Here is a 25823-nt window from a genome sequence, read left to right on the forward strand (position 1 = left end):
ATATTTCTGAGGTGGAAGAATGCTGTTCTACAAACAGTTGGAAACATTTTAGTCTCAGATCACACCCTGGTGAGTTTAGAGGTGGTGCCACATACGGAGAAAAAGAAATAATATAGTTGACGCCTTAATGTGTCCCTTTTGCAAAATCCTGAATTCCAACAAATGTTAAAGACTGAATTCAGTGTTTATATGGAGACCAACTGGTCCTCAGTATCCACTGTGGGCATGGCTTATTTATTGAACTTGCTGGACATCCTCTGCGCCACCTGCTCTGTACTGTTTTTGGGAGTGGTTTACACCCTCCTAAAGTGGCAGATACTCTGGGAGTGGTGATTAGTGCTTTTGGAAAAGGTCATGAGGCATCGGTGTATTACTCCCTACTAATTCAGAGTCTGGGGGATGAAACTTCAACTTCTCTTAAGAGATTATGGGAGAAAGACCTAAATTTGGTATTGGAGGAGGGAGAGTGGGCTGGGATTCTAAAAAACGTCAAATCTGCATCTAGAGACGCAAGGGTTCGCCTCATGCAATTTAAGATTTTACATAGAGTCTATTGGACCCCCTCTAGATTGCATAGGCTTGGTCTTAATGACACACCCACCTGCTGGTGATGTCAATCAGAAGATGGAGATACACCCATGTCTTTTGGGGATGTGTTAAGATGCAAGAATTTTGGATGAGGATTCAGAGTTTTATGTGCTAGGTTTTGGCCTCTCAAATTTTATTTTGCCCCAGACTCTGTATCTTAGGAGATGGGGCAGTCATTAATTTGGAGAATAAGCACATGGAAAACTGGGTCCTAACTAGCATTATGATCGCCAGACAGATCACTTTGAGGAGTTGGAAGTTGGCTGGAGTGTCCCCGTTTCAGGAGTGGTGTTCAGAGATGGCCAGAGTGGCAGCTCTTGAGGAGGGGGTATCCAGAAGACTGGGGAGTCTAGACATGTTTGTGAAGAAGTGGGGCAGAAATCTGTCTTTTTTGGAGGGCTCTCGGGAGGGACAATGGAGAGAGAGGTGTAGGGGTTTTATGTGTGTGATTGTTTTATTTATTTTATTTTTTATTTATTTATATATTTTTGTAGTGTGTCTATGGTTGTGTGACTACTGGGGTGTTGTTGGGGGTTGGGTGGGGGATTGGGGGGGAGGGGTTGTGGGGGTTGGATATTGATTCTGTATATGTGTGTTCTGCTATTTATATTTTATGGTTGAATCAATCCAAAATGTTAATCGCAAAAAAAAACTTTGTCTCAGATGTTTCTCCTAGAATTTCTTTGGGAGAAATAGAAACAAGTGAGACAACTGTCAACCTACAAGAGCACAAGGCAATAAAATGTAGATGGAATAGCTCAGATCATTAAGTTCTTGAAAAAAAAAGAGTGCTAGAGAAGACTGTATATTTTCTGTTATTAAATCAAGTTCTTCTAGACTTTTTGGCTTACAGAGTATGTGAGACAATTCTGGAAGATTATTAGTAAAACTAACTTTAGTGGTTGAAAGAATAGTTCTACCTGAATCAAGACAAGGTAATGATCTAAGTTGTAATCGCTCTGTGGTAGAATTTCTATAGTATCAACATCAACTCCATATAACAGAATTAAATCTAGCATATGATTATGGCAATGAGTTGGTCTTGTCACATTTTGTCTGACTGCAAGAGAGTTGATAATATTGATAAATTCTAATCCCAATGTGTCATTTTCATTATCTTATGTGAATGTTGAAGTCAACAACAATTAAAGCTCTATCTACAGTAACTACTAGATCTGACAGAAAATGTGAAAATTCACCAAGGAAATCAGAATACGGCCTGGGTGATCTATATACTGTGGCAAGAGCAAAAGACAACAGAGATTTTTTTTATTTATATCTGACGGTGTCACATTGAGCATTATTAGTTCAAAAGACTTAAACTTATATCCTGTCCTCTGAATAACACCAAAAACTTCACTGTAAATTGTATTAACGTCTCCTCCTCGACCCTTCAGGCGAGGCTCATGTTTATAACAATAACCTGGGGGAGTAGATTCATTTAAGCTAATATACTCATCTGGTTTTAGCCATGTTTCATTCAAACAGGGCGCATCCAGACTATGATCTGTAATAATTTCATTTTCAATTAGTGCTTTGGTTGAAAAATCTAATGTTTAGTAGCCCTACCTTTATATGATGTTTATCTTATTTTTTTTTTTTCAAGTTTGACTTTAATCACATTTTTTTCTAAATGATTCAGTGAGGGGTTTGTGTTTGGTGGTTTGGGGAACAGACACAGTCTTTCTATGATATCTAGGTGATGCAGTCTCTATGTGTTGTAGTTTATGTGACCTGTGTGATGTCTCAAGGCAGCTAGCAGACGTTTGGATTAACCAGTTTGTCTGCTTCCTGACCTGGGTCCCAGTGAGTCAAATACTATCACTATTAAGACTATGAGCCAAATTACTAGAGAGGAGAGCGGCACCTTCCCTGGAGGGATGGAGTCCGTCTCTCTTTAGCAGGTCATGTCTACCCCAAAAACTCTTCCAATTATCTATAAATCCTATGCTATTCTCCGGACACAACTCAGACATCCAGCCATTCAGTGACACTAATCTACTATGAACCTCATCATCACAATGAGTAGGGAGGGGGCTAGAGCATATTACAGGGTCTACATCATTTTTGCTAGTTGACACACCTCTTTAACATTATCTTTAGTGATTTCTAAAGGCCAAGCCGGACATCGTTACTGCCGACATGAATAACAATTTTAGAAAATCTATGTTTAGCATTAGCCAGCACTTGTAAATTTGATCTGATGTCAGACCCCTGAGCCCCCGAAATGCATTTAACAATAGTGGCTGGAGTCTCTATTTCCACATTTCTTACAATATAATCACCTATTACTAAGGCTCTTTCAACACGATTCTCAGTGGATGGATCACTGATTGGGGAGAATCGATTGGAAACCCTAACAGGAATGGGAGAGCGGTGTCGCTTTTCTGAGCTAGTATGCCACCGAGACGTCACCAAAACACCCTGCTGCGGGGGCTCTAAAGCTGGAACCAAAGTGTGTGTGTTGCTTGCTGCTCTACCCACATCTGAAACAGAATCTACCGGCTTCTCTTTCTCAATGACCTCCACTAGCATTCGGATGCATGCCTCTAACTCATTAATCTTCTCCATCAGCCTGACTAATTCCTTACATTTATCACACATAAATCCCTCACTGCTGATGGAAGAAGCTATAGTGAACATGTGGCATGCAATGCAGGAAGAAATAATATGAGCGGATGCCATGACTTCCCACAATTGTTTGTTGTTGTTGTTAAGGTTGTTCTTGAGTGGCGAGGGTTTGAGATCGATGTGGTTCGATGTGATTCCTGATCAGCAGATGTTTGAGATTGATGTAATAATCCGTGTAAAACACAGAGAAAACAAATGCACGCAGTCGAGATGTCGAGAGTACTCCCAATTTTGTGGCTAGGTCGACTTGATGTCAATGATGACAGCTCTTGCGTATCAGTAAATAAATGGTGACCAGTCTGATCTGATTTGCAGTAAAATGCAAGGCTTTATTTTCCTGCATCTCACTCTAATGTCAAACTACACTTTGCATTCAATTCACTTCCATTCATAATAGGGGTGTAACGGTTTATCGTGGGACGATACATCACGGTTTAAAAAATGTGACGATGCGCATTTTGGATATGGGACGTTTTTTTTTTTATTATTATTATTTCAGCATCTGTTCTATCCAATACACGTGACGTCCTACGCCTACGAAATGTGTGCATACGCATGCACACTTCCATTAAATATGTATTTTTTAAAGAATATTTAGATGTAATCAGAGACAATATTATTTTAGAAAAATTACATTTTAATTATAAATATTTTAAATGCATGTAATCAATTACTTATAATTAATTATATTTAAAAAAAATATCATGTTAAAAAAATAATAATAATATCCCCAGACTGTAATAAGGAATATTTCTACCATCAGAGCAATTCAAACTTGAAGTTCCACCTATTTTCAGGAGGGGGCAGTAAGCGAAATGCGCAATTTTGAATTCAGGGATCACAAGACATGTTTTTCTAAGTTTCAAACTACGTTTAACTTGACACAGCGACCTAAAAATGCTGTTTATGATGCGATGCAACCATAATGAGACACTCGATAAGTTTCCTTCTGACGCATGTGTACATTGACATTTCCTTAGAAAAGCCGTAACAATAAATCTATCGTGGACAGATTGACAAATTCAATTGCAAAACGGATTGCAGGCCAATAATAGGCTTATATTAATATTTATTTATATTATTAATTAATCAGCATATCATGTAATTAATTGACAGCCCTAATGCAAACACAGGAAAGGGGGAATGCAGGCAATTGGGTCGAAATTTTGTCTTTCTCTGCTTAGCGAATGTTTTTTTGGATTGCAAAATAATGTTTGACCAATAGAGGATCTAAACATCACAGCTTGACCTCTTGGCTCAGTACGAATAATACAAACTTTACTACATGGTTTACAGTGTTGAAGGACACCTTGACAATTTCCATGACGAGTTTTACCGAGTTATTTTGTTTGGCTTTTACTACTTTATAATTTAAAGGACTGGAAATTATGGAGAGAGAGAGAGGGGGAAAGTGGGATCAGGACAAAACGAGGGGTAGAACCAAACCCACATCTTCCAAATGAGCCCCACAGCTTGGCATATCTGTTGCACATGTACTAAGTACTGGATCACAGCTCTGACAGTGTTTCTTATTGCTGGACCATAAATCCTGCTTTTCATCATCCTCTTTTCTTTTCCCCTTGTTCACAGCTCCCCTTTTCCCCTTCTACACTGTACAAGTCTGCCTCTTTTTCACAGTTTATAGCTGAATGTTTGTTTTAATTATATTTTTTCCTGAGTAAGGGAAACAGCAGTTTCAAAGGTGGAGTAGCTCCCCGATCTTCAAGCCCACATGCATCATGCTCCAGCCAGATGTTCTTCATCAATTTTTCTCCTTATCACAGCTGTAAATGTGAATAATCCATGATTTCTCCTGTCAAATGGGTGGGCCTGAGCTTTTGCTCTCTCTCTCTCTCTCTCTCTCTCTCTCTCCCTTTTCTTGACTAGTCCTCAGGACAAATTTTCATCAGGCCTGCTCAGTGTTTAACATGACAGGGTTCCATGGACATCACATGCAGGGGCTGCAGCGAGACGACTGGTTAAGCTTGATGGGGTCAGGCATTGAGTCACGGCCCCTCACACATTCTTACAGCACCTATCAAAAGCAAGGATTTCGACAGATGAAAATGTTTACCTTACTGCACGTTCGCCCACCCGAGCCCACTTTCTCTCTCGCTCTCCCGTGTCTTTCTTTTTTAGAATATTTTGATGTTGGCTAAGTTATGTGGTCTGTATGGTTAGGGAGCAACAAATGATATCAAAGAAAACCTCTTATTTTGCCATGAAAATCAACGACACACATAACAATCTTGGATCGTATGCATAGAACTTCTCAGACATGCTCTTAAGAATAGTCCTTAGCATTGACTTAAAAGAGAGTTAACCCAAAAATTTAAATTGTCATCAATTACTAAACCTCATGCTGCTCCAAATTCATACAACTTACATCTGTGGAACACAAAAAGAGATGATAGACAGAATGTTAGCCTCAGTCACCATTCACAAAAAGAAGCAATGAAAGTGAATGGTAGAAAACTTACATACTGCCTAAAATGATCTTTTGTTTTCAATTAAAGTAAGTCATATGAGTATGTTAGTCTCAGCCACTATTAACTTTCATTGCATCTTCTTTTTCCATACAATGAATGTAAATGATGACTATGGATGTCATTCTGCCTAACACCCTGTCTACATCGGGCGTGTCCATTTAGGCAACGTTCTTAACCATTTATTTGTGTTGTTGGCAGTAGTAGCACCAGCGCGTGCAGCGCAAAATAGAACGGGACATCTGTTTACTGTTGGCGCAATGCGCCACAACGGATGCTTGCAGTGTAGACAGCATCATTGATTAAAATGGGTTTTATTGCTTTTGACTCTGCGCTCGTGTCCAGTGAAGACAGGGTGTAACATCTCCTTTAATGTTCCATTAAGTTAGTTTGTCACCTTTCACTTTGACTGCATATTTTTCTATACAATGAAAGTGAATAGCCACGTTTCCACTATCGGACCAAATGAGGGCGTGCTAGTGTGTGCCAGGGCCAGTTGCGTTCCCACCAGAGTATGTGAGTGGAGTGGAGTGGCAACAATTTCCCCTCCGCGCTCAAAGCATTCTTTAATCACTCTGTTCCAGCTCCACACCGGGTTGTCCATTTTCCGCTCCTCGCTTGCTCCGCGCTCTTGGACTACAGAAAGCTCGCTCCGTGTTCGCTCCATGGCAAAATTAGCACCCAAGTACCTCTCCACTGTAAAGTTATTTCAGTATGCTTTTAAATATCACAACCTTATATGCAGAAGATGTATTAAATGAAAAGTAAATACACAATACTAGAAGAAAAGCTACAATGTGCTTTATTGGAACGCCCAAGACTAAATTAAATTATTTTTATAGCTTACTTTTGAAACATGTCGGCAGCATTCTCTGGGTTTGATCAATTAAATAAATTACTAGACGAAAAAAAAAAAAATATATATATATATATATAAATTACCAAACGAAAAAAAAAAAAATTATTAGGCCTATGTATTATTGCCTAATTATTGCCTATTAGTTTCTATTATTGCACTTCTTTTAATTAACATTGCCTTATAATTCTGTGAATGAAAAATTATATTCTCAGAATGTTCTACACTTTTTTTTAGATTTTAAATCTACTTCTCTCTGTTCGTGCTTGCTGAGCTTCTTCTTCTGCAAATGTATAACGCATAAACTAGCCTACGGAATTAAAATAAATTTAGATGGCAATCGAATAAAGTCAAACTGGGCAATATTAAGATATTGATTAGTTCAGTTGGTGTTTTAGGTTGTTAAAAGTTAAATTCTATTTAATGCAGGACATAATAGCCTACAGTTAAGATTGCGATGCATTAGATTAGAATGATGATATGATTATTCAAAATTAATTAATAGGAGATATATATATGTGTGTGTGTGTGTGTGTGTGTGTGTGTGTGTGTGTGTTTATGTATTACAGTCCTTTAGATTTTCTCTCCAGAATTTACATTTGCATTTTGCATTCACACTGCTTAACACGTGGTGATTTATTGCATTAAGGGCCGTTAACAGGTGTTGTGCCCATGATGGAGCATTAGTGGAGTGCTCTTGGAGCGAGAGAAACAATGACGCTCTGATTGTTTAAAAACCGGTTCCTTGGGGGCCTGTGTAGCTCAGCGTGTATTGACGCTGACTACCACCCCTGGAGTCGTGAGTTTGAATCCAGGGCGTGCTGAGTGACTCCAGCCAGGTCTCCTAAGCAACCGAATTGGCCTGGTTGCTAGGAAGGGTAGAGTCACATGGGGAAACCTCCTCGTGGTTGCTATAATGTGTGGTCTTGCTCGGTGGGGCGCCTGGTGAGTTGTGCATGGATGCCGTCTCCACGGTAACGCGCTCAACAAGCCATGTGATAAGATGCGTGGATTGATGGTCTCAGACATGGAGGTAACTGAGATTCGTCCTTCGCCACCCAGATTGAGTCACTACACTACCACGAGGACTTAGAGCGCATTGGGAATTGCGCATTCCAAATTGGGGAGAAAAGGGGAGAACAAAATAAAAAATAAACGCTCCACGCAAAATCATGCCACTCAACTCCTCGCTCCACTTCCACTCCGCTCCGCTCCGCTCACATACTCTGGTTCCCACTGCCATTTCTGGGGCTTCATCGTGCCGCCTCGGGGCTTTCTCGGGGCCAATTGCCTATGGGCCTCCTATTACCCTTGGGCCAAACAAAGCCAACTCGGGAGGGAGGTGGGGTCAACGCTCAAATTTCGCCAAACTTGCCAAGTTATGTATCCAGCACACAACGGTACAGTTTCAGGAAAAAATAAAAAAATTGCGGGTACAGTACAAATCCGTTAAAATGCACAATGGACAAAGCGGTGCCCAAAGAAAGAACTTTCCATGGTTCGAGATCATGGACAGTGTGCTAAGACATCGTCCCGCTGTTAGTGGAGAGACCAATCAGGACACCATGGCAGTTACAGTCAGTAACTGTCAACACTAACTTATCTTGCTAGCTATCTAATGTTTACATTCGATATAAACCAGATATTCTAGATAACTAGATAATATGATACCTCAGCTTGAGCTTCCCTCTTGCTTGTGAAATGGGTGGGGTGTGTGACATTGCCACCAGGGCAACGTGTTAAAGGTGGGTATTAGGGTAACGCTGCAGGGCTATTGGCTTGATGGTGGGAACGCAGATCAATTTTGGTCTCGTGGCTCGAGGTCCAAGGCTATTTGCTCCAGCTGACCAGTTGATAGCCCTGGCTTGCACTGGCCCGATAGGGGAAAAGCGGCTAGTGATGACTGAGAATGTAATTCTGCCCAACATTTCCTTTTGTGTTCCACAGAAGAGAGAAACTAATACGGGTTTGGGGTGAACTATTCCTTTAATTTTAGGAGCAAATTTACATTTCGACACTCTTAAGACTAACATTTTAGTCTAAACGGTACTGTGAGACCTAGTACGACAGTCTGTGGTTCTTGTTGTAAACCTGAGCAGAACAGAAGCAAAGATATGGTAGAGTGTATGAGGGCAAGGGAGGGAGAGAGAAATACAGAAAGGGAGACCCTAATAATGGCCAGGCCATGGCTAGACGCAAGATTTAAAGTGACAGTGGACAAGTTATCCATTATTTATAGCCCCCAAGCCGGAGTATTTATTTTTTCAGCGGGCGTGAACAGTGAGGGATCGTGGCACAAAACAAGCAGCCAGTCAGTGCCCATTCCTATGACTGTCAGCTGGCCCCCTTCGCCGCTGTAAATGTTAGCAACAGAGGCACTTGGGAAACGATGTCATCGCAGTGCCTGTTCATCAATAAGCCAGGGGCAAAAGCCCTGAAACATGTGAAAACACTCCATGGCTGCTTAGAAACACCTGTGGTTAGCAAAACTACAGGGACTAAAATAACTGTCTCAGTACAACTGAAATAAAATGTTCTTATTCACAAAACTCATGAGTGTGAGAATTTAGTTACATTTTTCCAATAGCTTCTGATCGCTACACCAAAGTCAGCTAATGATGTTTCTGGTCACTAGTGTACTAACTGAAATCATCTTTTGTTTCTAACCATCAAGATACAGTACAGTACATAGTTGTAGCAATACTAACATTGTAAGTGAAATTATTTCACCAGTCTAAAATAGCTCAATGAAAATAAAGTCCCCTGAGCTACAGCTGATCTGTCTGAAGTTAGTAAATACTGAGGTGACCAACAGCTTCAATGCTTCCAGTGTAGACAGTCTCAAGCTGTAGACAAGGTGTTACAAAGTTCCACAATATAAAGAATAAGTTTTGAACTGACGCATTCGAAATGAAAGCAAAAATACAACATGGATGGTCTAAAACCGAGTTCCACAACAGAATTATGTGACACTTTGCACTTTGGATTGCCATATTAATGTCAGACTTATCGAAAGGTTTATCGACACCATTTCTGGTCCAGGTTTGGTTGGGTAATTAAGAAGCCATGAGGTGGGATGGGAATTCCCAGATGTGGATGCTACTGTTGTGCCCTCCAGCATTCTCAATTACTACAGCAAACACCCTGCTGTGTAACCAAATGCCTGATGCAAGTTCCTATCAACAGGATTGGCTTTTGAATGAACAGGTATTATGGCGACTCATAGAAATACTCTGCAATAGCAGTACTCTCAGCAGTATTGCTCCAAAAGCAACTGGACATAGAACTAATTGTGAATTAGTATATATGTGGTTTTACCGAATTGGCAGAATACTGTGCTTGTTATTATGGGCACAGACATTTAAGGAACCCTAATGTTCCAAAATTTTGAACCACAGTTTAAATATAGGTGAAACAATATTTGGTTGCCTAAATATAATCTCAGATAGTCACTTGATAAAGCATTTAACAACAGATGCTTATTGGCCTAAAGCCTGTTTTCCTTTCTGTAAAGTCATTTGGAGAAAGCTGCAATAAGCCATTAATCACAAGCTATAAACACTAAAGTTACGAGTGAACCTAAATAATGAAATATTTCAACACATAATAAATTAAAGAAACCTGTGGTAAGGCAGCATTTTAAGGTGCTATAAGTGGTATCAGCCACTCTGGAACTTCTGCCAGCCACTAAATTAGACACACCTATTTTCAAAACACTGTTGTACAACCCATAAAAATTCTATTTTAAGGTTGAGACCACTGTTATGGAGCTGCAACACATAAACACGTCACCTTTATGTTGTCAAAAGTAATGGTTGCAAGAGTTTTTCTCGCACTACAAACTTTTTATAAAGCTGAATATGACATTAAACGTGAATGTTCCACTACCACACTCTCAGCTTCTCATATATGGGCTGCCTTGTTAATGTGCAAAATTAAAGTCCTCAGAGTCTTCTGATTGGCTGAACAAAGAATCTGACTGTAACATTTTTGTTGGGGAAAAAATGCTTACAGCATTTAAGCTGAAGTGTTTAAATTATTCGCCCCTTACGTCTTCCATTGGTTGTACAATCAGATAACCCTGCCCCAAACCCGCACCACTGGCTGAGACAGTGTTCCAGTGTAGAGCTGGACAGGTCGCTCAAACAAACAGAGCAATGTTTTTATAGTTCCAAAGTGCCACAGAGTTAGACAGGTGAAATCAACCTACAAATGTCTTACTTATAATAGAATTTGCATTTTAAGTTGGAATACGTGAAATAATTCACATTGAAAAAAAAAAAAAGTTTTAAAAGCAGATTTATAAGATATTTGAAAACAAAATAAAAGGAAAAAAAATTATTTGAGATAAACTAAAGGATCAGGCAAGATTGAGATATTGAGATTACACACAAGAGGACTAGAATTTCAACTTTAAAAGGAATGATTTCTCATAATTCATTGGATTAAAGGCAACAGGAGAGAAAATGTTTCAAAAACCATTACAGGCTGCAATTTCCAACTACAACTGTGATCATCATTCATGGTTAATACATCACTTTTAGGAAATTGGCAGCAATTTTTGTGGCTCTTCAGTGATATATCTGCGATACGGTACTGCTGTCGAGACTGGTCAGTGCATGTCAGGATGGCTGATCTAAATCTGTCAGTCCATCTGGGAGAACCCGCTCAGGGATTAGGTCAGCACAGCGTAGAGAGCCAGAGTCAGAGACGATTTGGTCTCGCTCTGGAAATGACGCTAGTCCTGGACCAACAGCTGGTATGGGTCATCTCCCTCCTCTCTTTCTCTCTCACAATCTCTCACTCTGTTTACACTGTTTATGTACAAATAGAAACTGGGGGGAAATGGAAGTTGATATGCAACTGATTGATAATACGGTAAGCCGGTCAATTGTTATAGGAAAAACTAAATCTCTAGAGAACAAAAGCACTGGGGTGATGAACTTTTATCATAAGCAGAGCTCTGAGGATTAATCCAAAACATTTTAAAGACTCAGATAATAAGATGAGAGTCTAAAGGCCAAAGAATACTTCGGTTAACAGCGTTGCTGATCACTCCGTGCACAGTATGCGTGACACACATTTTGTCATAAGCACAGTCTGCACAGACTGTCCACATTTGGCCCACATTTTCTTGAGATGCAGACAGTCCTCATCTGTGCACATCATCGACGAATGCGCCTTCTGTTGACTGTACTAAAAGAGTATCACAAAGCAGTTGTAGTGCACATGCGTCAAATGCATTCATATTCACTCGCTGTCAAAAGAGTATACTTTGAAAAGCATTGTGGTTGACCGGGCGAGACCCAACCACAACACACTAGCATTAGGGCAGTGTGGTGGGGTGAGCAAGAGACAGACACAGTGGGTGTGGCGTCAGGACACGGAGAGGCATTTATTTTAAATAATAATAAGAGAACCTTCCAAAAAGTGTAATGAATTGTCCATGGGGAAATAGTGTCCAAAATAAAGGGAAGTCTGGTGTCCTCACAGAGCAATGGGACTATGTGAAGGTCGAGGAGTGAAGATAGGGTAAGGTCTAGGTATAATGGGGCGGGATCTGGCGGCCGCACATGCTGCTCTCATTTGCCAGATCTGCTAAGAACATAAATCTAAACATTTTCTAGGTGAATGCAAACTTTGTGCAGCCATCCTCCAATCAACTTTAAATCAAAACCAATTGGAAGGAAACCAGTAAAGATAGGCTGACCCAGAGAGAATGTGTTATTATTGATTAGACTGTTCAGTCTGGCCTTACTGATCGATTCCGACTGAACCTGTGTGTAAAACAAAAAGTAGATTTTGAGTTGTCACTATCAATGTATTTTAGTGAGTTTAGGTATAAGTAAGTTTTAATATTTTCTATGACAGACAGCCAGTTATGAAAAAAATTAAACCAATTTACACACTACAGCTACAGTTGTCACTCCATTCTGAGTGCATAAATTAATATTCCGAGTTAAATACAAGTTAAGCTCAATTGACAGCATTTGTGGCATAATGGCACAAAAAAATGTATGTTAACTTGTCCCTCTTTTTCTTAAAAAAAAAAAAAAAAAAGCTAAACTCTGGGTTGCAGTGCGGCACTTACATACAATGGATGTGAATGGGGCCAATCCGTAAACGTTAAAATCCTCACCGTTTCAAAAGTATAGCATCAAGGCGTAAATAAAATGTGTGTTATAATGATTTTAGTGATTAAATTGCTTACTAATAATTTTTCCTGTGTAAAGTTGGTATCAGCCACAACATTAAAACCACCTGCCTAATATTCTGTAGGTCCCCCTCGTGCCGCCAAAACAGCACCAAACCGCATCTCAGAATAGCATTTTGAGATGCTATTTTTCTCACTAGAATTGTACAGAGTAGTTATCTGACCGTAGACTTTGTCAGTTCGAACCAGTCTGGCCATTCTCTGTGGACCTCTCTCATCAACAATGCGTTTCCATACACAGAACTGCCGTACACTGGATGTTTTTTGTTTTTGGCACCATTCTGTGTAAATTCTAGAGACTGTTGTGAATGAAAATCCCAGGAGATCAGCAGTTACAGAAATACTCAAACCAGCCCATCTGGCACCAGCAATCATCCATGTGATTATCTAATCAGCCAACTGTGTGGAAGCAGTGCAGTGCATTACATAATTCAGATACAGGTCAGGAGCTTCAGTTAATTTTTACATCAACCATCAGAAAGGAAAAAAATGTGATCTCAGTGATTTGGACAATGGCATGATTGTTGGTGCCACATAGGCTGGTTTGAGTATTGTATTGAACCAGGAAATTTTCATTAATTCCATTCTGTTTTTCCAAGAAACTGAATTTCCATAATCCACATAGTGTTTACACAACCAAATTATACAACTAGTTGCGAATGTAGTGACGTCACTCTATTTGGTGCTGTAAATTTACATCACCAAAAATAGTTACCAACCATTGCAATTTCAGGAGTGACTCCTGTACTCCGTACACGGAATAATAATTTACAGGATTCACTCCCACATTTAAATGCGGTCGACACTACCAATACTATGAAATTTGTAGATGGCCATATGGTAACTCAAGTGAACAGGTGGAAAAATTTGCATTTGGAAACACAAGCCCCTCAACATAGCTCTATGATATGGAGCAATCCTCAGAGCAATCATCTACAGATTTACTCAATCAAGATGACATTTGATATGTCCTGTAATTTGAAACCTTACTATATAAACCTGGCATGTCCCAGTCTAATAACACACAGTATCATGCGTTCATCACAGTCCTGTTTCCGTAATACAGCCTTCTTCAGCAGCCTCTGGCCCAGCTAAAAGGTCATACCCTTGACCCCTCAGAAACCATATCCCTCCTGAACTTCCCCTAAGGTACTTTCATTTCAGCTAACTCTGCTTTCAAGAATGGTATTTTGATATTGAGACGAAGGACATGTTTTTGACTGTTCCTTTCATGATGGTAGCTGGTGTGTGTCTTTTGTCAATCAGAAGCAGAAATATTTCCGAGAGGTTGAGGTTTGGCGAAGATGACTGTTCACCCCAAAATGAAAATGTTATTATTTACTCACCCTCATGTTGTTCCAAACCCATGACAACACTTTTTTTCCGGAAACACTAAAGGAGATATTAATCAGAAAGTTAGAGACTGACAGCCTCAGTCACCATTCACTTTCATTGCATTTTTTCCATACACTCAAAAGATGATGTTTGCTACTTGTTCAATTTACTTAATTAAAATGAACTAAAGCAAAATAATTGTAGAACATTTTGTCACAACTTGATTTCATTGAGCTAAATCTATTTAAATGTTAAAAATGGACGTTTACTTAATCCATTTGAGTTGGGACTACATTAACACTTTTTGTGGTGTTAATGTAGCATTGATGAAACTGGGCAGGGGATTTCCATTTCCCAGCATGCATTTCACGGGACTCGATAGGGAGAGTAAATGTTAAAATGAAGTGTTATTTTGTGTTTTGTGCAAGATGACTATAAAGGGTGATACTTGTTGTTGCTTTTGTTATGTTGAGATTTAGGGAAAAGTTTCTGTTATGTTGTAGTTTGGGGGTTAACATTATAGTGAAGAGTGGAGCTACAGTGCAGACAGGCAGCCGTCACACATGCAATTGATTGCTCCCTTTGTTGAGCAAATACTGTGCTAACCATAGCATAGTTATTAAACTACACTTTGTAATGCTTGCAACTGACATGCATTTAGTATGCTATCGTTCACTTTCACTGTTTAGTACAAAAGACATAAAAGATATTTATTTGAGTTACATTGACACGTCTAATTTTGTTGGGTTTACCCAATTCAACTAGGTTCTTTCTACACAAAGTGTTTGTGTTGAAATGATATAGTAATTTCAAGTTAAGAAAACAAATTTCAAATATGTGGAACCACTGTCCACAGCCAAAGCTGAACCTAACATCTCCTTTGGTGTTCCTTGGAAGTAATAAGGGTTTTGAACAACACGAGGATGAGTAAATGATGACAGAATCTTAACTTTTTGGGAACTACCATCTCTGTCCATCTTCTCAGAAACCTTTCAGATTCTGATTGATAGTTACACCAAAAAGAAAGACACACACAAGCTACCATCATGAAAGGAACAGTCAACGACAGCCTACCTGTCCTGAGTATACAGGCTTGAAGCAGTGCTCGTATGCATCTAAACCAAATGCATGATAGGTCAGTAATGGGTGGAATGCATGAAATTCCTGACATAGGTAAGCCAGAAGGATTTATTGCTATGTAGCAGTACTCAGAGTTATGGTTGACACAGATCAAGGCTGTATTCAATAACACAATTACAATAAGAGCTGCTGTAATATCCCCATATGCTTGATGTAAAGTGAGGAGAACTTTGACCGTGGAAGGCAGTGGCACAGTCAGCACTAAACTCTGAACTGATGGCTGACATTTTTAATGATGCAAGGCAAAAATAATAAGCTTACCATGCACTCAGTAAAGAAAAAGAGGATAAAAGTTTATAATAAGGTTGAAAGAGAGTTTAAAGTCAACATGAAACGGCACTCACAACTAATTTTACTTCTGTCATGTGATGTATTAGAAAGTGAAACAAGATAGTCAACAAAAAAATAAAACATTTAGGGTGGGACTTGATTTTATCAATAAAGAATTGATTACATTGAGAAAAGTTGTCTCTATGACAGGTGATCGGAAGGGAAAGGTTAAAAAAAATTAAGAGCTGTCTCAGAGGTTGGGAAAGTTATTAAATTTTGATGAAAGATTACAAATATTTTTTTCTTTGGAATAACATGCACAGATGAATAGTGCCCAATAAAAGCAAGAATGTGTATTAAGAAAGTAAACAAACCATTTTGATTGTGGACTTTAAAGTAACGATTGTATTCCTAACATTACCACTTAACCATTTAATGCATACCTTGGGTCTTTAGTGACCCGGGACCTCATTTAACCCCCTGTACCTCATTAATTTTTTAGAGTTCTGCCCACATCTCTTTAGTATTCCTCAACCTTTCTCTTCTGAATAGTGTAACAAAACAAAACACTGAAGAAAAAATAATAATAATAATTTGGGCAGTGTGGTGTTTTAGCAAAATTTATAAAAATATATTTTTTATAACTGCTTGATTACCAAGTGTATAGGGTCATTACAAACCCGAGTGTTTTTTTTTTATTTATTTATTTATTTTTTTTGTTGTTTGTTTGTTTTGTTTTTTTGTTCTTCCATAAATCATATTTTTATGATTATTAGTTATCTAAGTTTACTAACACAGGATATATATTTCTTTATTACAAGATAAATGAGTACTATATTCATACAAATGACTACTATATCACATTGATTTGCTGTGTGAATCAACGGTGAATTATTAGTATTCCATATGCATGTACACACATATTATACATGCTATTTCTTATGTAAAAAATGGTGCTGATGTTTCAGTGATTTACTTGATTTAGATTTGACATTGCTATTTGATGAAAAAGCAACGTGGAAGTAAACTATAGCAAGTTTAACACATGAACAGTATTATTTGGCTATTGTCATTTGGGTGTACTACTGATATTATGTAGGTTGCACGTCTATTTAGACTGAAAAAATGCAAATATATTGCTTATATGTAAATTATGTGTTACATATATGAAAAAAACAACAACAAAAAAAAAACTTCAAAATATATTAGAATATATTGTATTCTAATAGTCTTGAAAATGTTTTGAAAATGTGACACTATCTGGACATTTTGTAGATCCATTTTTGTTAGATATACGTGCCGGGTCGCTAAAGACCCGACTATGTAATAATGTTTGGCAAAACACTCAGGCATTTAAGGGTTAATTTTAATATATGACACTTGTATTGGTTGGTAACATGAGACCTTTGAAACCAAAGACTGACATTATGATATTCCCAAGACTATTAATAGCATAGGTTGTAAAATTTGGATGAAATATACATTTGGATAGACATAAACCAGCTCTGAATTATACATTTAAAAGGAGAGATGACCTTACTTAAAGTGATACACTATTTACTTAAAGGATGTGGAGAACACATGGCATGGCACTTTTAAGACATTTTAACCTTTGTGAAACAACACAATAACAGTTTGTCCGCATCAGCGAGAACATTTCCTCCATGCAGTGGCAACTGTTTTAGATTGTCCTGTTTGTTGTCTGTCAAACCGAGATCCGAATCGATTTTTCAGCGCCTCGTCAAATTAAACCGCAATCTCGACAATATACTTGTTTCACTTCAACTCTGCATCAGCCTTGCAAATAAGATGGGAGGGAGAAGAGCTTCGATGTTAATTTCTGCCTTGTGTCCTCATTGACGCTGACATTTCTTTTCTAACTGACTCCGGGTCAAATGGGACCGAGATAATATTTTGTTAAAATATTCTCATTTCCTGGGGGGTCGCATTTCCATACAACTTCACCTCATGCTTTATTTATGACTCTCTTTACAATTACCATGCAAGCGATGTCTTAACTGTAGCCCTTTTTTCTTTCCCACAGAACAGTTTAGTAAATATCAAACTGTATTCATTATTAATAAATCTACAGCCGAAAACCCCCTCTTCTATTTAGATGAATAATTTAAACAATTGCGGGTCTAGGGTGGGTTAGTACCCTCAGTGTGATGTTACGAAAGGCTGGCTAAATTACAGTATTGCAGTTTGTGGCTTATTAGAAACATCGACTGCGTTCAAACATGGAAAGTAGCTGTTAATTTACACGTCTCGCTCACACCCTGTCAAGACTTTGTGAACTTCAAGCAGTAGTTGTTGATGTTTACGCAGCAATCACAGCAGGTGTGAGCCCCTGTTTTTTTAGAGATCATCTATTGGCCCGTTACTCAACCTCGTCTCTTTCAACTTACAGGAATCCCATCATCTGTGCCTCCAGCAAGCTGTTTCTCTCATCAGCATGTGTTTGTGAGCGGTAGTCTCACATTCGATCCCCTCACCTGCAATAAATCTTACGAGGATGGAGACCAGAAACCAACCAATTCGTTTTACAGTTCTAGTCTCTTTGATTTTATTTTTTTATTTTCCAACGCTTTTTTTTCTCGTGAGAAATTACAAAGGCGTCTTCTTTTCGTGGAAACCTAAGGAATGCATGTATTAGAAGACTTAGGGAGTGTGTATACAGAGTGTGTATTGACAAGCCTGAGAGAAATCTGCGCGCTACTAATCATTTTCAAAGCATTTTCAATTCCTTCATCATTTACTAACCCTCATGCCATCCCAGATGTGTATGACTTTCTTTCTTCTGCTGTACACAAACAAAGATTTTTCGAAGAATATTTCAGCTCTGTAGGTCTTTGCAATGCAAATGTTCCAAAAAAAAAAGAAAAAAAAAGAAAAAAAAAAACACACACACACAAGAAAGGCAGCATAGAAGTAATCCATATGACTACTTGGTTAAATCCACATCTTCAGAAGCGATTTAAGTGTGGCTTAGAAACAGATCAATATTTAAGTCCTTTTTTCACAATCAATCTCCACTTTCACATTCTTCTTTTGTTTTTGGGGATTCAATTCTTCATGCATATCGCCATCTACTGGGCAGGGAGGATAATTTATAGTAAAAAAGGACTTAAAGCTGAACCCGCGACCCTACGTAGGACAAGCGGCTATAGAAGAAGTATGTCATTTCTGCACCACTAGCGCCACCAAACGAAATTGCAAAAATAAACTTTGTTTTCAAAACAGCTTTCTGAATACGCTCCCCATCTACCATTGGTCAAATGAAGAGATAGTCCCACATCATTGGTTGAGTAACGTTTTTGGGGTGGGTCTAAGCGGGTCGCTCAAAACAAACAGAGCAATTTTCATAGCGCAGCAGAAACGCAGTGTTTACAGTTTTAGAGAAAGTTAACCTATGAATGGCTTACTAATATTTGTCTCTGCATATTAAGCTGGGATAGGAGAAAGTATTTTAACACAGAAAAAGTAACATATTTCAGCTTTAAATATTGATCTGTTTCTCACCCACACCTATCATTTAGCTTCTGAAGATATGTTACATCCAAAACCACGTACTGTAACATTATGTACTGTATTTGATGAAGGATACACTTCTCAGCTGCTAAAACAGTACGTTCTTTTAGGTATGCATGCGAGTAGCATGAATCGATTTCGGACGTACTTTATCCAGGGACGTGGGAATTGTCTAGTGACCCAATTATATGATGTAAGAACAACAACTGCGAAAACTATCTACTCTGGTTTTGTTAAACAAGCACCATTCAAGCACAAGGAACAATTATCTTGGTATATATAGCACTTACAGTTGGGAAGAGCCGTCCGCCTCGCGATTCACCGCCGTTCCTTTAAATCCAGTGTTTTGAACGTGACATCGCCACAGCTCCCGAGGGATTATGGGAACGTTAATTGTCCAGTCGATCCACAATTCAAAATCTCACTGGAAATAGTAGGTCATCTGGGTATTTCTCGCTTACTGCTTCCTGAATTCTGTGGATTCGGACATACTGTTTTTAGCATACTATATAGTAGGGAAGTAAGGATATTCGGACGCAGCGATAGATTTAACCACTGGAGTTATATGGATTACTTTTATGCTTCCTTTATGTACTTTTTAGAGCTTCAAAATGTTGGTACCCATTCACTTGCATTGTGAGGACCTACAGAGATTAGATATTTTTCAAAAGTCTTTGTTTGTGTTTAGCAGGAAAAAAGAAAGTCATACACATCTTGGATGGCATGAGTGTGAGTAAATGATTAGATCATTTTTAGCTTTGGGTGAAGTATCCCCCTTATGGTTGCGTTTTCTTATTTATTTTTTACTTTGGGGAGATTAACATCTTTAAATTATAGGAGTGGAATTACATCTTCATGTGGATTTACAAATTAAATAATCTAAAAGAGTAAAAACATCAAATGTATACTGCGTCGTGTATTTATAAAGGAAAAATCCCAAAAGCCCATAAAGTCATCTGCTAGACTTTTTTGTTGTTCCAAGACACACCTGTTTACTTTCCCCAGCAGTTTAATCATTCAGAGGCGCATTAACCAAGTACCCCCTGCTGTTTAAGAGGCAACCCCCACATAGTTTTAATCCCTTAACCAATCGTAGGACCTGGGGGCGTAGGCCAACGGCTCTCCCTATGGAGTGTGACTTCATTCTCTAACTCGTGGTTCCTGACACATGCGAAAAAGCACCTCCTGCTTTATTCTACGAGTCCACATTCAGAGAGCACGACAGTCTGTGCGGATCATATAATTGCCTTGCCTCGGCATATCAGAAGAGAGTGGGAAACGAACGGAGCAATACAGAGGGAACTGTGCGTAAGAGGAGGCGACAGAGAGTTCATGTGTGGGATACTGAAGCTACTTTCACAAGAGCTTGTGGTGCTGAAACGCGCACAGTCGCAGCAGCGAGCGGAGCCCCGCTAATCAGGAGGAACGGGGATTTTTCTTTCACCCTAATCAAAGACAATCAAAGCCGAGGATTTATTCCAGGAACATGGATTGATACAAAACTTGCGCGTTGATTAATTTGAGCTAAATATCGAGAATATCCAGTGAACACGGAACGACTGAAAGTAAGTTCCCAACTTTAAAGACAGAATCAGAGACGGTCACCATTAATGCTTTGACTATGTTCGGATGGCAGTAATATGAGGTTATCATACTCTGCGGTTTAGTAAACCGTCCGGAGAAATTTGTATCTTATTCAAAAGGTGGGCGAGGGCCAGCGAGCTGACGGACCGCTGGGAAGCTTTCGGACGCGCACTTTCTTTCTGGACTGCAGATCGTGATAACTGTTGAAGACTCAAGAAAGATGTTGACGTTTTACATCGCATTGTGCCTTTTAGGAACAGGTAAGACACTTGTTTTTATGTATCCTAATGTTTTCTGGTTTCAAAAACGATTCTAATAAGATCGAATGCTAATTGAATTGCTGCGCGCTGCGTCAAGCTAATCATTACGCGGTGAAATAACGGATTCCAGCGGTGCGATCCTTTTTTTTAATTAACGCAATCATTTTGTGAGATATAAGGTCCTAGTGAGACCCTGGTGATATGTTTGAGTATTGGCACTCCGCCACATGCGAACAAGGCTAATTTGTGAATCAAACTTGTCCAACACGCGATTTCCCCAGTATCCTGCAAGTGGCTTGCTTTACTGTTCAGCGCATCTTATATGCGCTTTCAATTGTTATCCATCTGTTTTGTGTGGATGTGTAACAAAACTCCATAGTGGCACATAGAGGACCTTATATCGTCCATAAGGTGTTTTGTTTATGTGCGCTAGAGTGCGCGTGCATGATTGAGATATGCTTTGGGAACTTTTTTTAATGTCCGCAGCAACCACATTGAGCATCATTCTTACTATAATAATGATATGCATCACAGTATACGAATAGCTACTGTACTTGAAGCTGTACTGTACTACGTGAGAGACATGTTGACCTGAGGTTGATATCCAGAGTCCCTTTCATTGAGATCAACGCACGCGAAGCACTTTAGTCACTTAAAGAAAAGTTGAAGAAAGAAAGAACTTGAAAAAGCCCGGTGTGAGCATGATAATGGATTTATCAGCTAACACCTTTCTTGGGTTCAGAAGACTGAAATGGGCACGGTGTGGAATGGGATTGGTAAAGTGTGTTAAAAGCCAGAGGTCTACTGCATAGAAGATGCGCTGATCACAGGCTTCTACTTCTAAAACAGAAGAAGCGCATCTTAATAATTTCACAGCTAACGCCATCAGGAAGACACCATCTCCCTTCTCAAACAGAATAATTTAACAGCATTAAATAAATATAAATTGTGTGCGCGGGTAGAGGTGCGACACTTGGCGATGCAGTCTTTGGGGAGCCGGGAATGTGCGGGATCTTAAAGATTATGCTCGTCGCAGTGTTTATTTATTCATTATTTTCTACTTTTTGTATTGGCCGCGGGCATCTCTCGCTGTCCCGATATATGCGGGTGTGAATGAGCTGGCTATCGCTTGCTGCACTCAGCGCACTGCCTCTTTGTTTCAGATGGAGAGTGGCAACAACGCAGTGACATAGTGTAACGCGTCAGACAAAAACAAAACCGAAATATGGCATTAATACAAATGTCACTGGATCACAGCATGTAAATAGAGTTATTTTCAAACTAGCAAAGTGCGCGTTTAATTTCTACTACTGTCTACTTCGCACCACTGGCGGCGCTGTGTTCTGCATATTCTGTGAGCTGTGAGAGAGGCAGGTTGATTCATTTGCGGGGTAGTACAGCATTCTCAAACCTGGCCTATTTTCACCGTGTGCCTGTTGTTTCCACGCTTTTTAACAAATATTTTATTCATTGGGTGTATTATTAACGCTGACTTTGATTCAGCTCGAGATAAAGGCTTCAAAATCCCCCGGCTCCCTCAGATCTAAAAGCGTCTCTTCTCCCAATTAACAAGGCGTAACCACGAGTAAAGCTGAGCGCTTTCGGTCTACGCTTCCAGTAAGCGAATAAAAACAAAAAACACATGTTTATTGACGGTTAAGCTTTGCTTTCTGTCTGTCTGTCTCTTTGATAAATGAGGCCGGCGTATTGATAATGATGGAGGCAGTAATTAAATTTAAGTGTTGAATTAATGCCTTGCACCGTCACAAACTTGTAGGGGAAATATATATTAGACTGAAACGTTAATAAAATGCCTGTCTGGTTCGCAAATAGGCTTTAAAATTGTAATAATGATGACATATGCGGCATAAAAGTAGACTTAGGCATTAAGAGGCAAAGAAACCTTTTGGCTTGTCTAGCCATAGTGTTTATCTTAGTATATGTTATACCTGTTCATTTTATTTTAAGCAAATTTTACAGCAACAACTCTCTATTTGTTGTACCGAGCTTATTATTTTGAGTTTCTAAGCTATTTAGGGTGAAAATATAACCCTGGTCACCCTCTAGAAGTTTTTCTCATCATTAAGTGGGTGTGTAAGACAGAAGGATTGGGGGGGGGGGTTGGAGAGAGAAGAATAGGATGTAGTGGAGCAACTCTTTTGACAGACTGGTGGCAGCTGCTTTGGGAGGAGCGGAGAGGCTCCCGGGGCCTGAACCACTCATCTCACCTGACATCTATACAAGCAGGGTAAAACCACCACCAGCTCATGTCTGACTCACCGGCTACCTCTGAATAATGGCTCATGGATAAGATACCGTAGCATATATTCAATGGGTAGAGAGAGACAGAAAGAGAGAGAGCTTGTCCACACATGCTCATTTAAACATGCACTCACCTAGACATACACATATCCAAATGTAAGTGCAAACACACATCTCTGTCTCTCTCTGGTTTGTCTTCACTTTCTATCTCTCTCTCTCTCTCTCTCTCTCTCTCTCTCACACACACACACACACACACACACACACACACACACACACACATGTTGGTGCGGCTATCCTTATGAGGACTCTCCATAGACATAATGGTTGTTATACTGTACAAACTATAGACTCTACCCCCTAACCCTAACCCTACCCCTAAACCTAACCCTCACAAAAAACTTTCTGCATTTTTACATTTTCAATAAAACATTGTTTAGTATTTTTTTAAGCGATTTGAATTATGGGGACACTAGAAATATCCTCATTAACTACATTTATAGCATAATACCCTTGTAATTACCAGTTTGTAGCCTAAAAAAAATTCTGCGTAAACCACCCAAACCTGCCCCCTCCCCACACACACACACACACACACACACACTGAGACAATCTGACAAGGCTAAGTCTCAGAACTAGTAGCAAAGAGCAGGCATTGAGGCAGAGAACATGACAGAGGCTTGGAGAAACCAGCCCCTAGTGCCAGATATTCATGTGTGTGCCCATACCAAAGCTCTGTCATTTCTGTCTCCCAGCCATAATTTGCTTTCTCAGAATGTCCCTCTCATCTCCCAGTGGAATTCCGCTGCACTGTGCCATTGGTATTCCAAGTAATCTCCAGTACTTCACTTTTAAAAAAAAAAAACCTTTGTCTTGGGGTTGGTGAGTCCCATAAGTCTGCGTTCAAAGGAAGAGTGTTAAGATCATAAGACTTTTGCCTTCTGCTCCCTTCCTCCCAAGTCAAGTTGAAATACATAACCCGCCATCCTTTTTGTATTATTATTGTATTACTTTTATTTAATCTTACTGCTTTCTAACACACTCTCTGATTCACGCTACTTTTTTTTTTCTTCCATTTATTTCCAGCACTGTTCATCAGTATCAGCTATTTATAGATTGATAAATGGAATACATTGATAGCTGATAGACATAGACTGATGTGCACACACACACGTGTGTCTCAAGGGCCTTCCACATGACTCAACTTCAGCGTCACCTAATGCATTGCACTCTATTAAGCGCATCATCAAGCAAGAGCGCAACCTCCGGCGCCAAGTTGCGTGCAGGTCAAGCATTTTAACATGATGCTCAAAGTTCAAACAATAACTCTGAGCCCATTTGCCTATGACCTTTCAAAGTACAGCCGGTAATTACTGGACAATTCGCATGACTTATCATAACGGGGGCGATGGTGGTGTGAAAACCAAAACAAGATGGCAGAGAGACCGATCCTTTGTGTATCTAAGCACATCTAGTAGTATAACACATCTGATGCACACACAAAGTCATATATGTTACCTCTTTGGAATGCTTTCACTTTTTCACTGCCATTTATTTTCAAAAGCCATGTGAAAGGACCTTAAAAAAACAACAAGCAGATCTGAAATCTTGTCTAGATGTTTTAGATGGCTCCATTAGAGGGACATATAGTTTGACCTGCACCCAGGTCCACCCATTAGTGGTGAGAACTTCTGGGCGCTGAGATTGAGTGGGGTTGTGTGGTGGTATTTCTGGCCATGTGGCTTTCTGTGTTTGTTTTAGGAGCTCACTGTATAATGCATGAGCTTAATGTCTTGGGACACTGTATGGGGACTCAAACAGTGACTTTGTTTGTGTGTTTCTAAAGGGATAGTTCACCAAAAATGTAAATTCTGTCATAATTTTTGTTAGTCTTGGTTTGTATTTTATGTTAAGGAGTGTAATATAAGGCTGTGTGTGTGTGTTAGAGTGGGTGTAAGCTAAGTAGCTACTAGTGTAACGATCAAGAAGGAAAGGATATTATAAAAAGTAGTGGTAATAATACAGATAATTACCAAGCTCTATCTTATTCTTTCCTCACGTTTCAAATTCTCTCTCTCTCTCTCTCTCTCTCTCTCTCTCTCTCTCTCTCTCTCGTTCCTTTATTGAAAAGAAGTTAAAAAGTGTAAAAGTTGGAAGGCAAGTAAGTTCAGTGATGAGTGTGTTTGAGAGTAAGAGAGCGAGAGAGAGTGTGACACACACAGCTCACAATAGCGCCGATGCAGCAGAATCTGTCTGGTGCGGGAAGACTGCTGCATTATTTAGGAGATGTGCATATGGCATAGATATGGGTGAGTTTTGGCCTGCATTGATTCGCTTGCACTCTGCAAACCGGAGCAAGATGGACTGGTTGCGAGCAGTTGAGTGCTCTGGGCTCTTTTACATGGAGGCAGGTTGGCGCTCAGAGACAAATTCAACTTAAAGGTCAGTTTTGTTTACAGCAGAGTGCAAATTGCAAGATTTTCTCCCCAGACAACGTTCTAGTGTACACATTCTAGGGACTGATGCTGTGAATGACATTCAGGCTTGTGAATAGGACCTAGGGGATCAGTAACGAATAATGCTATAAACCCTTTCTTTACAAAAAATATAAATAAAATATGTGAGATGAAAAAAAAACTGTAAATCTTGTTGAAGGGGATAGAAAT

The 25823-nt window shown here is 39.4% G+C and overlaps 1 protein-coding gene across 3 annotated transcripts in view; it reads left to right on the plus strand.

Moving 5' to 3' along the window:
- The first annotated feature begins 20261 nt into the window (after positions 1–20261).
- Positions 20262–25823, plus strand: part of LOC127422334 (kin of IRRE-like protein 1) — a 60311-nt gene continuing 54749 nt past the window's right edge. For 2 of the 3 annotated variants that reach the window (XM_051665781.1, XM_051665779.1), the window contains exon 1: positions 20262–20895. Coding sequence is in view for 2 of the 3 variants with exons in the window: in XM_051665779.1 (XP_051521739.1) it covers positions 20856–20895 (40 nt within the window). In the remaining variant the exon portion in view is untranslated. The remainder of the gene's footprint in view (positions 20896–25823) is intronic. The other variant, XM_051665780.1, reaches the window with a different exon arrangement.

The sequence above is a fragment of the Myxocyprinus asiaticus genome, chromosome 31 (genome assembly GCF_019703515.2).
Source record: "Myxocyprinus asiaticus isolate MX2 ecotype Aquarium Trade chromosome 31, UBuf_Myxa_2, whole genome shotgun sequence".
NCBI classification, from domain to species: Eukaryota; Metazoa; Chordata; class Actinopteri; order Cypriniformes; family Catostomidae; genus Myxocyprinus; species Myxocyprinus asiaticus.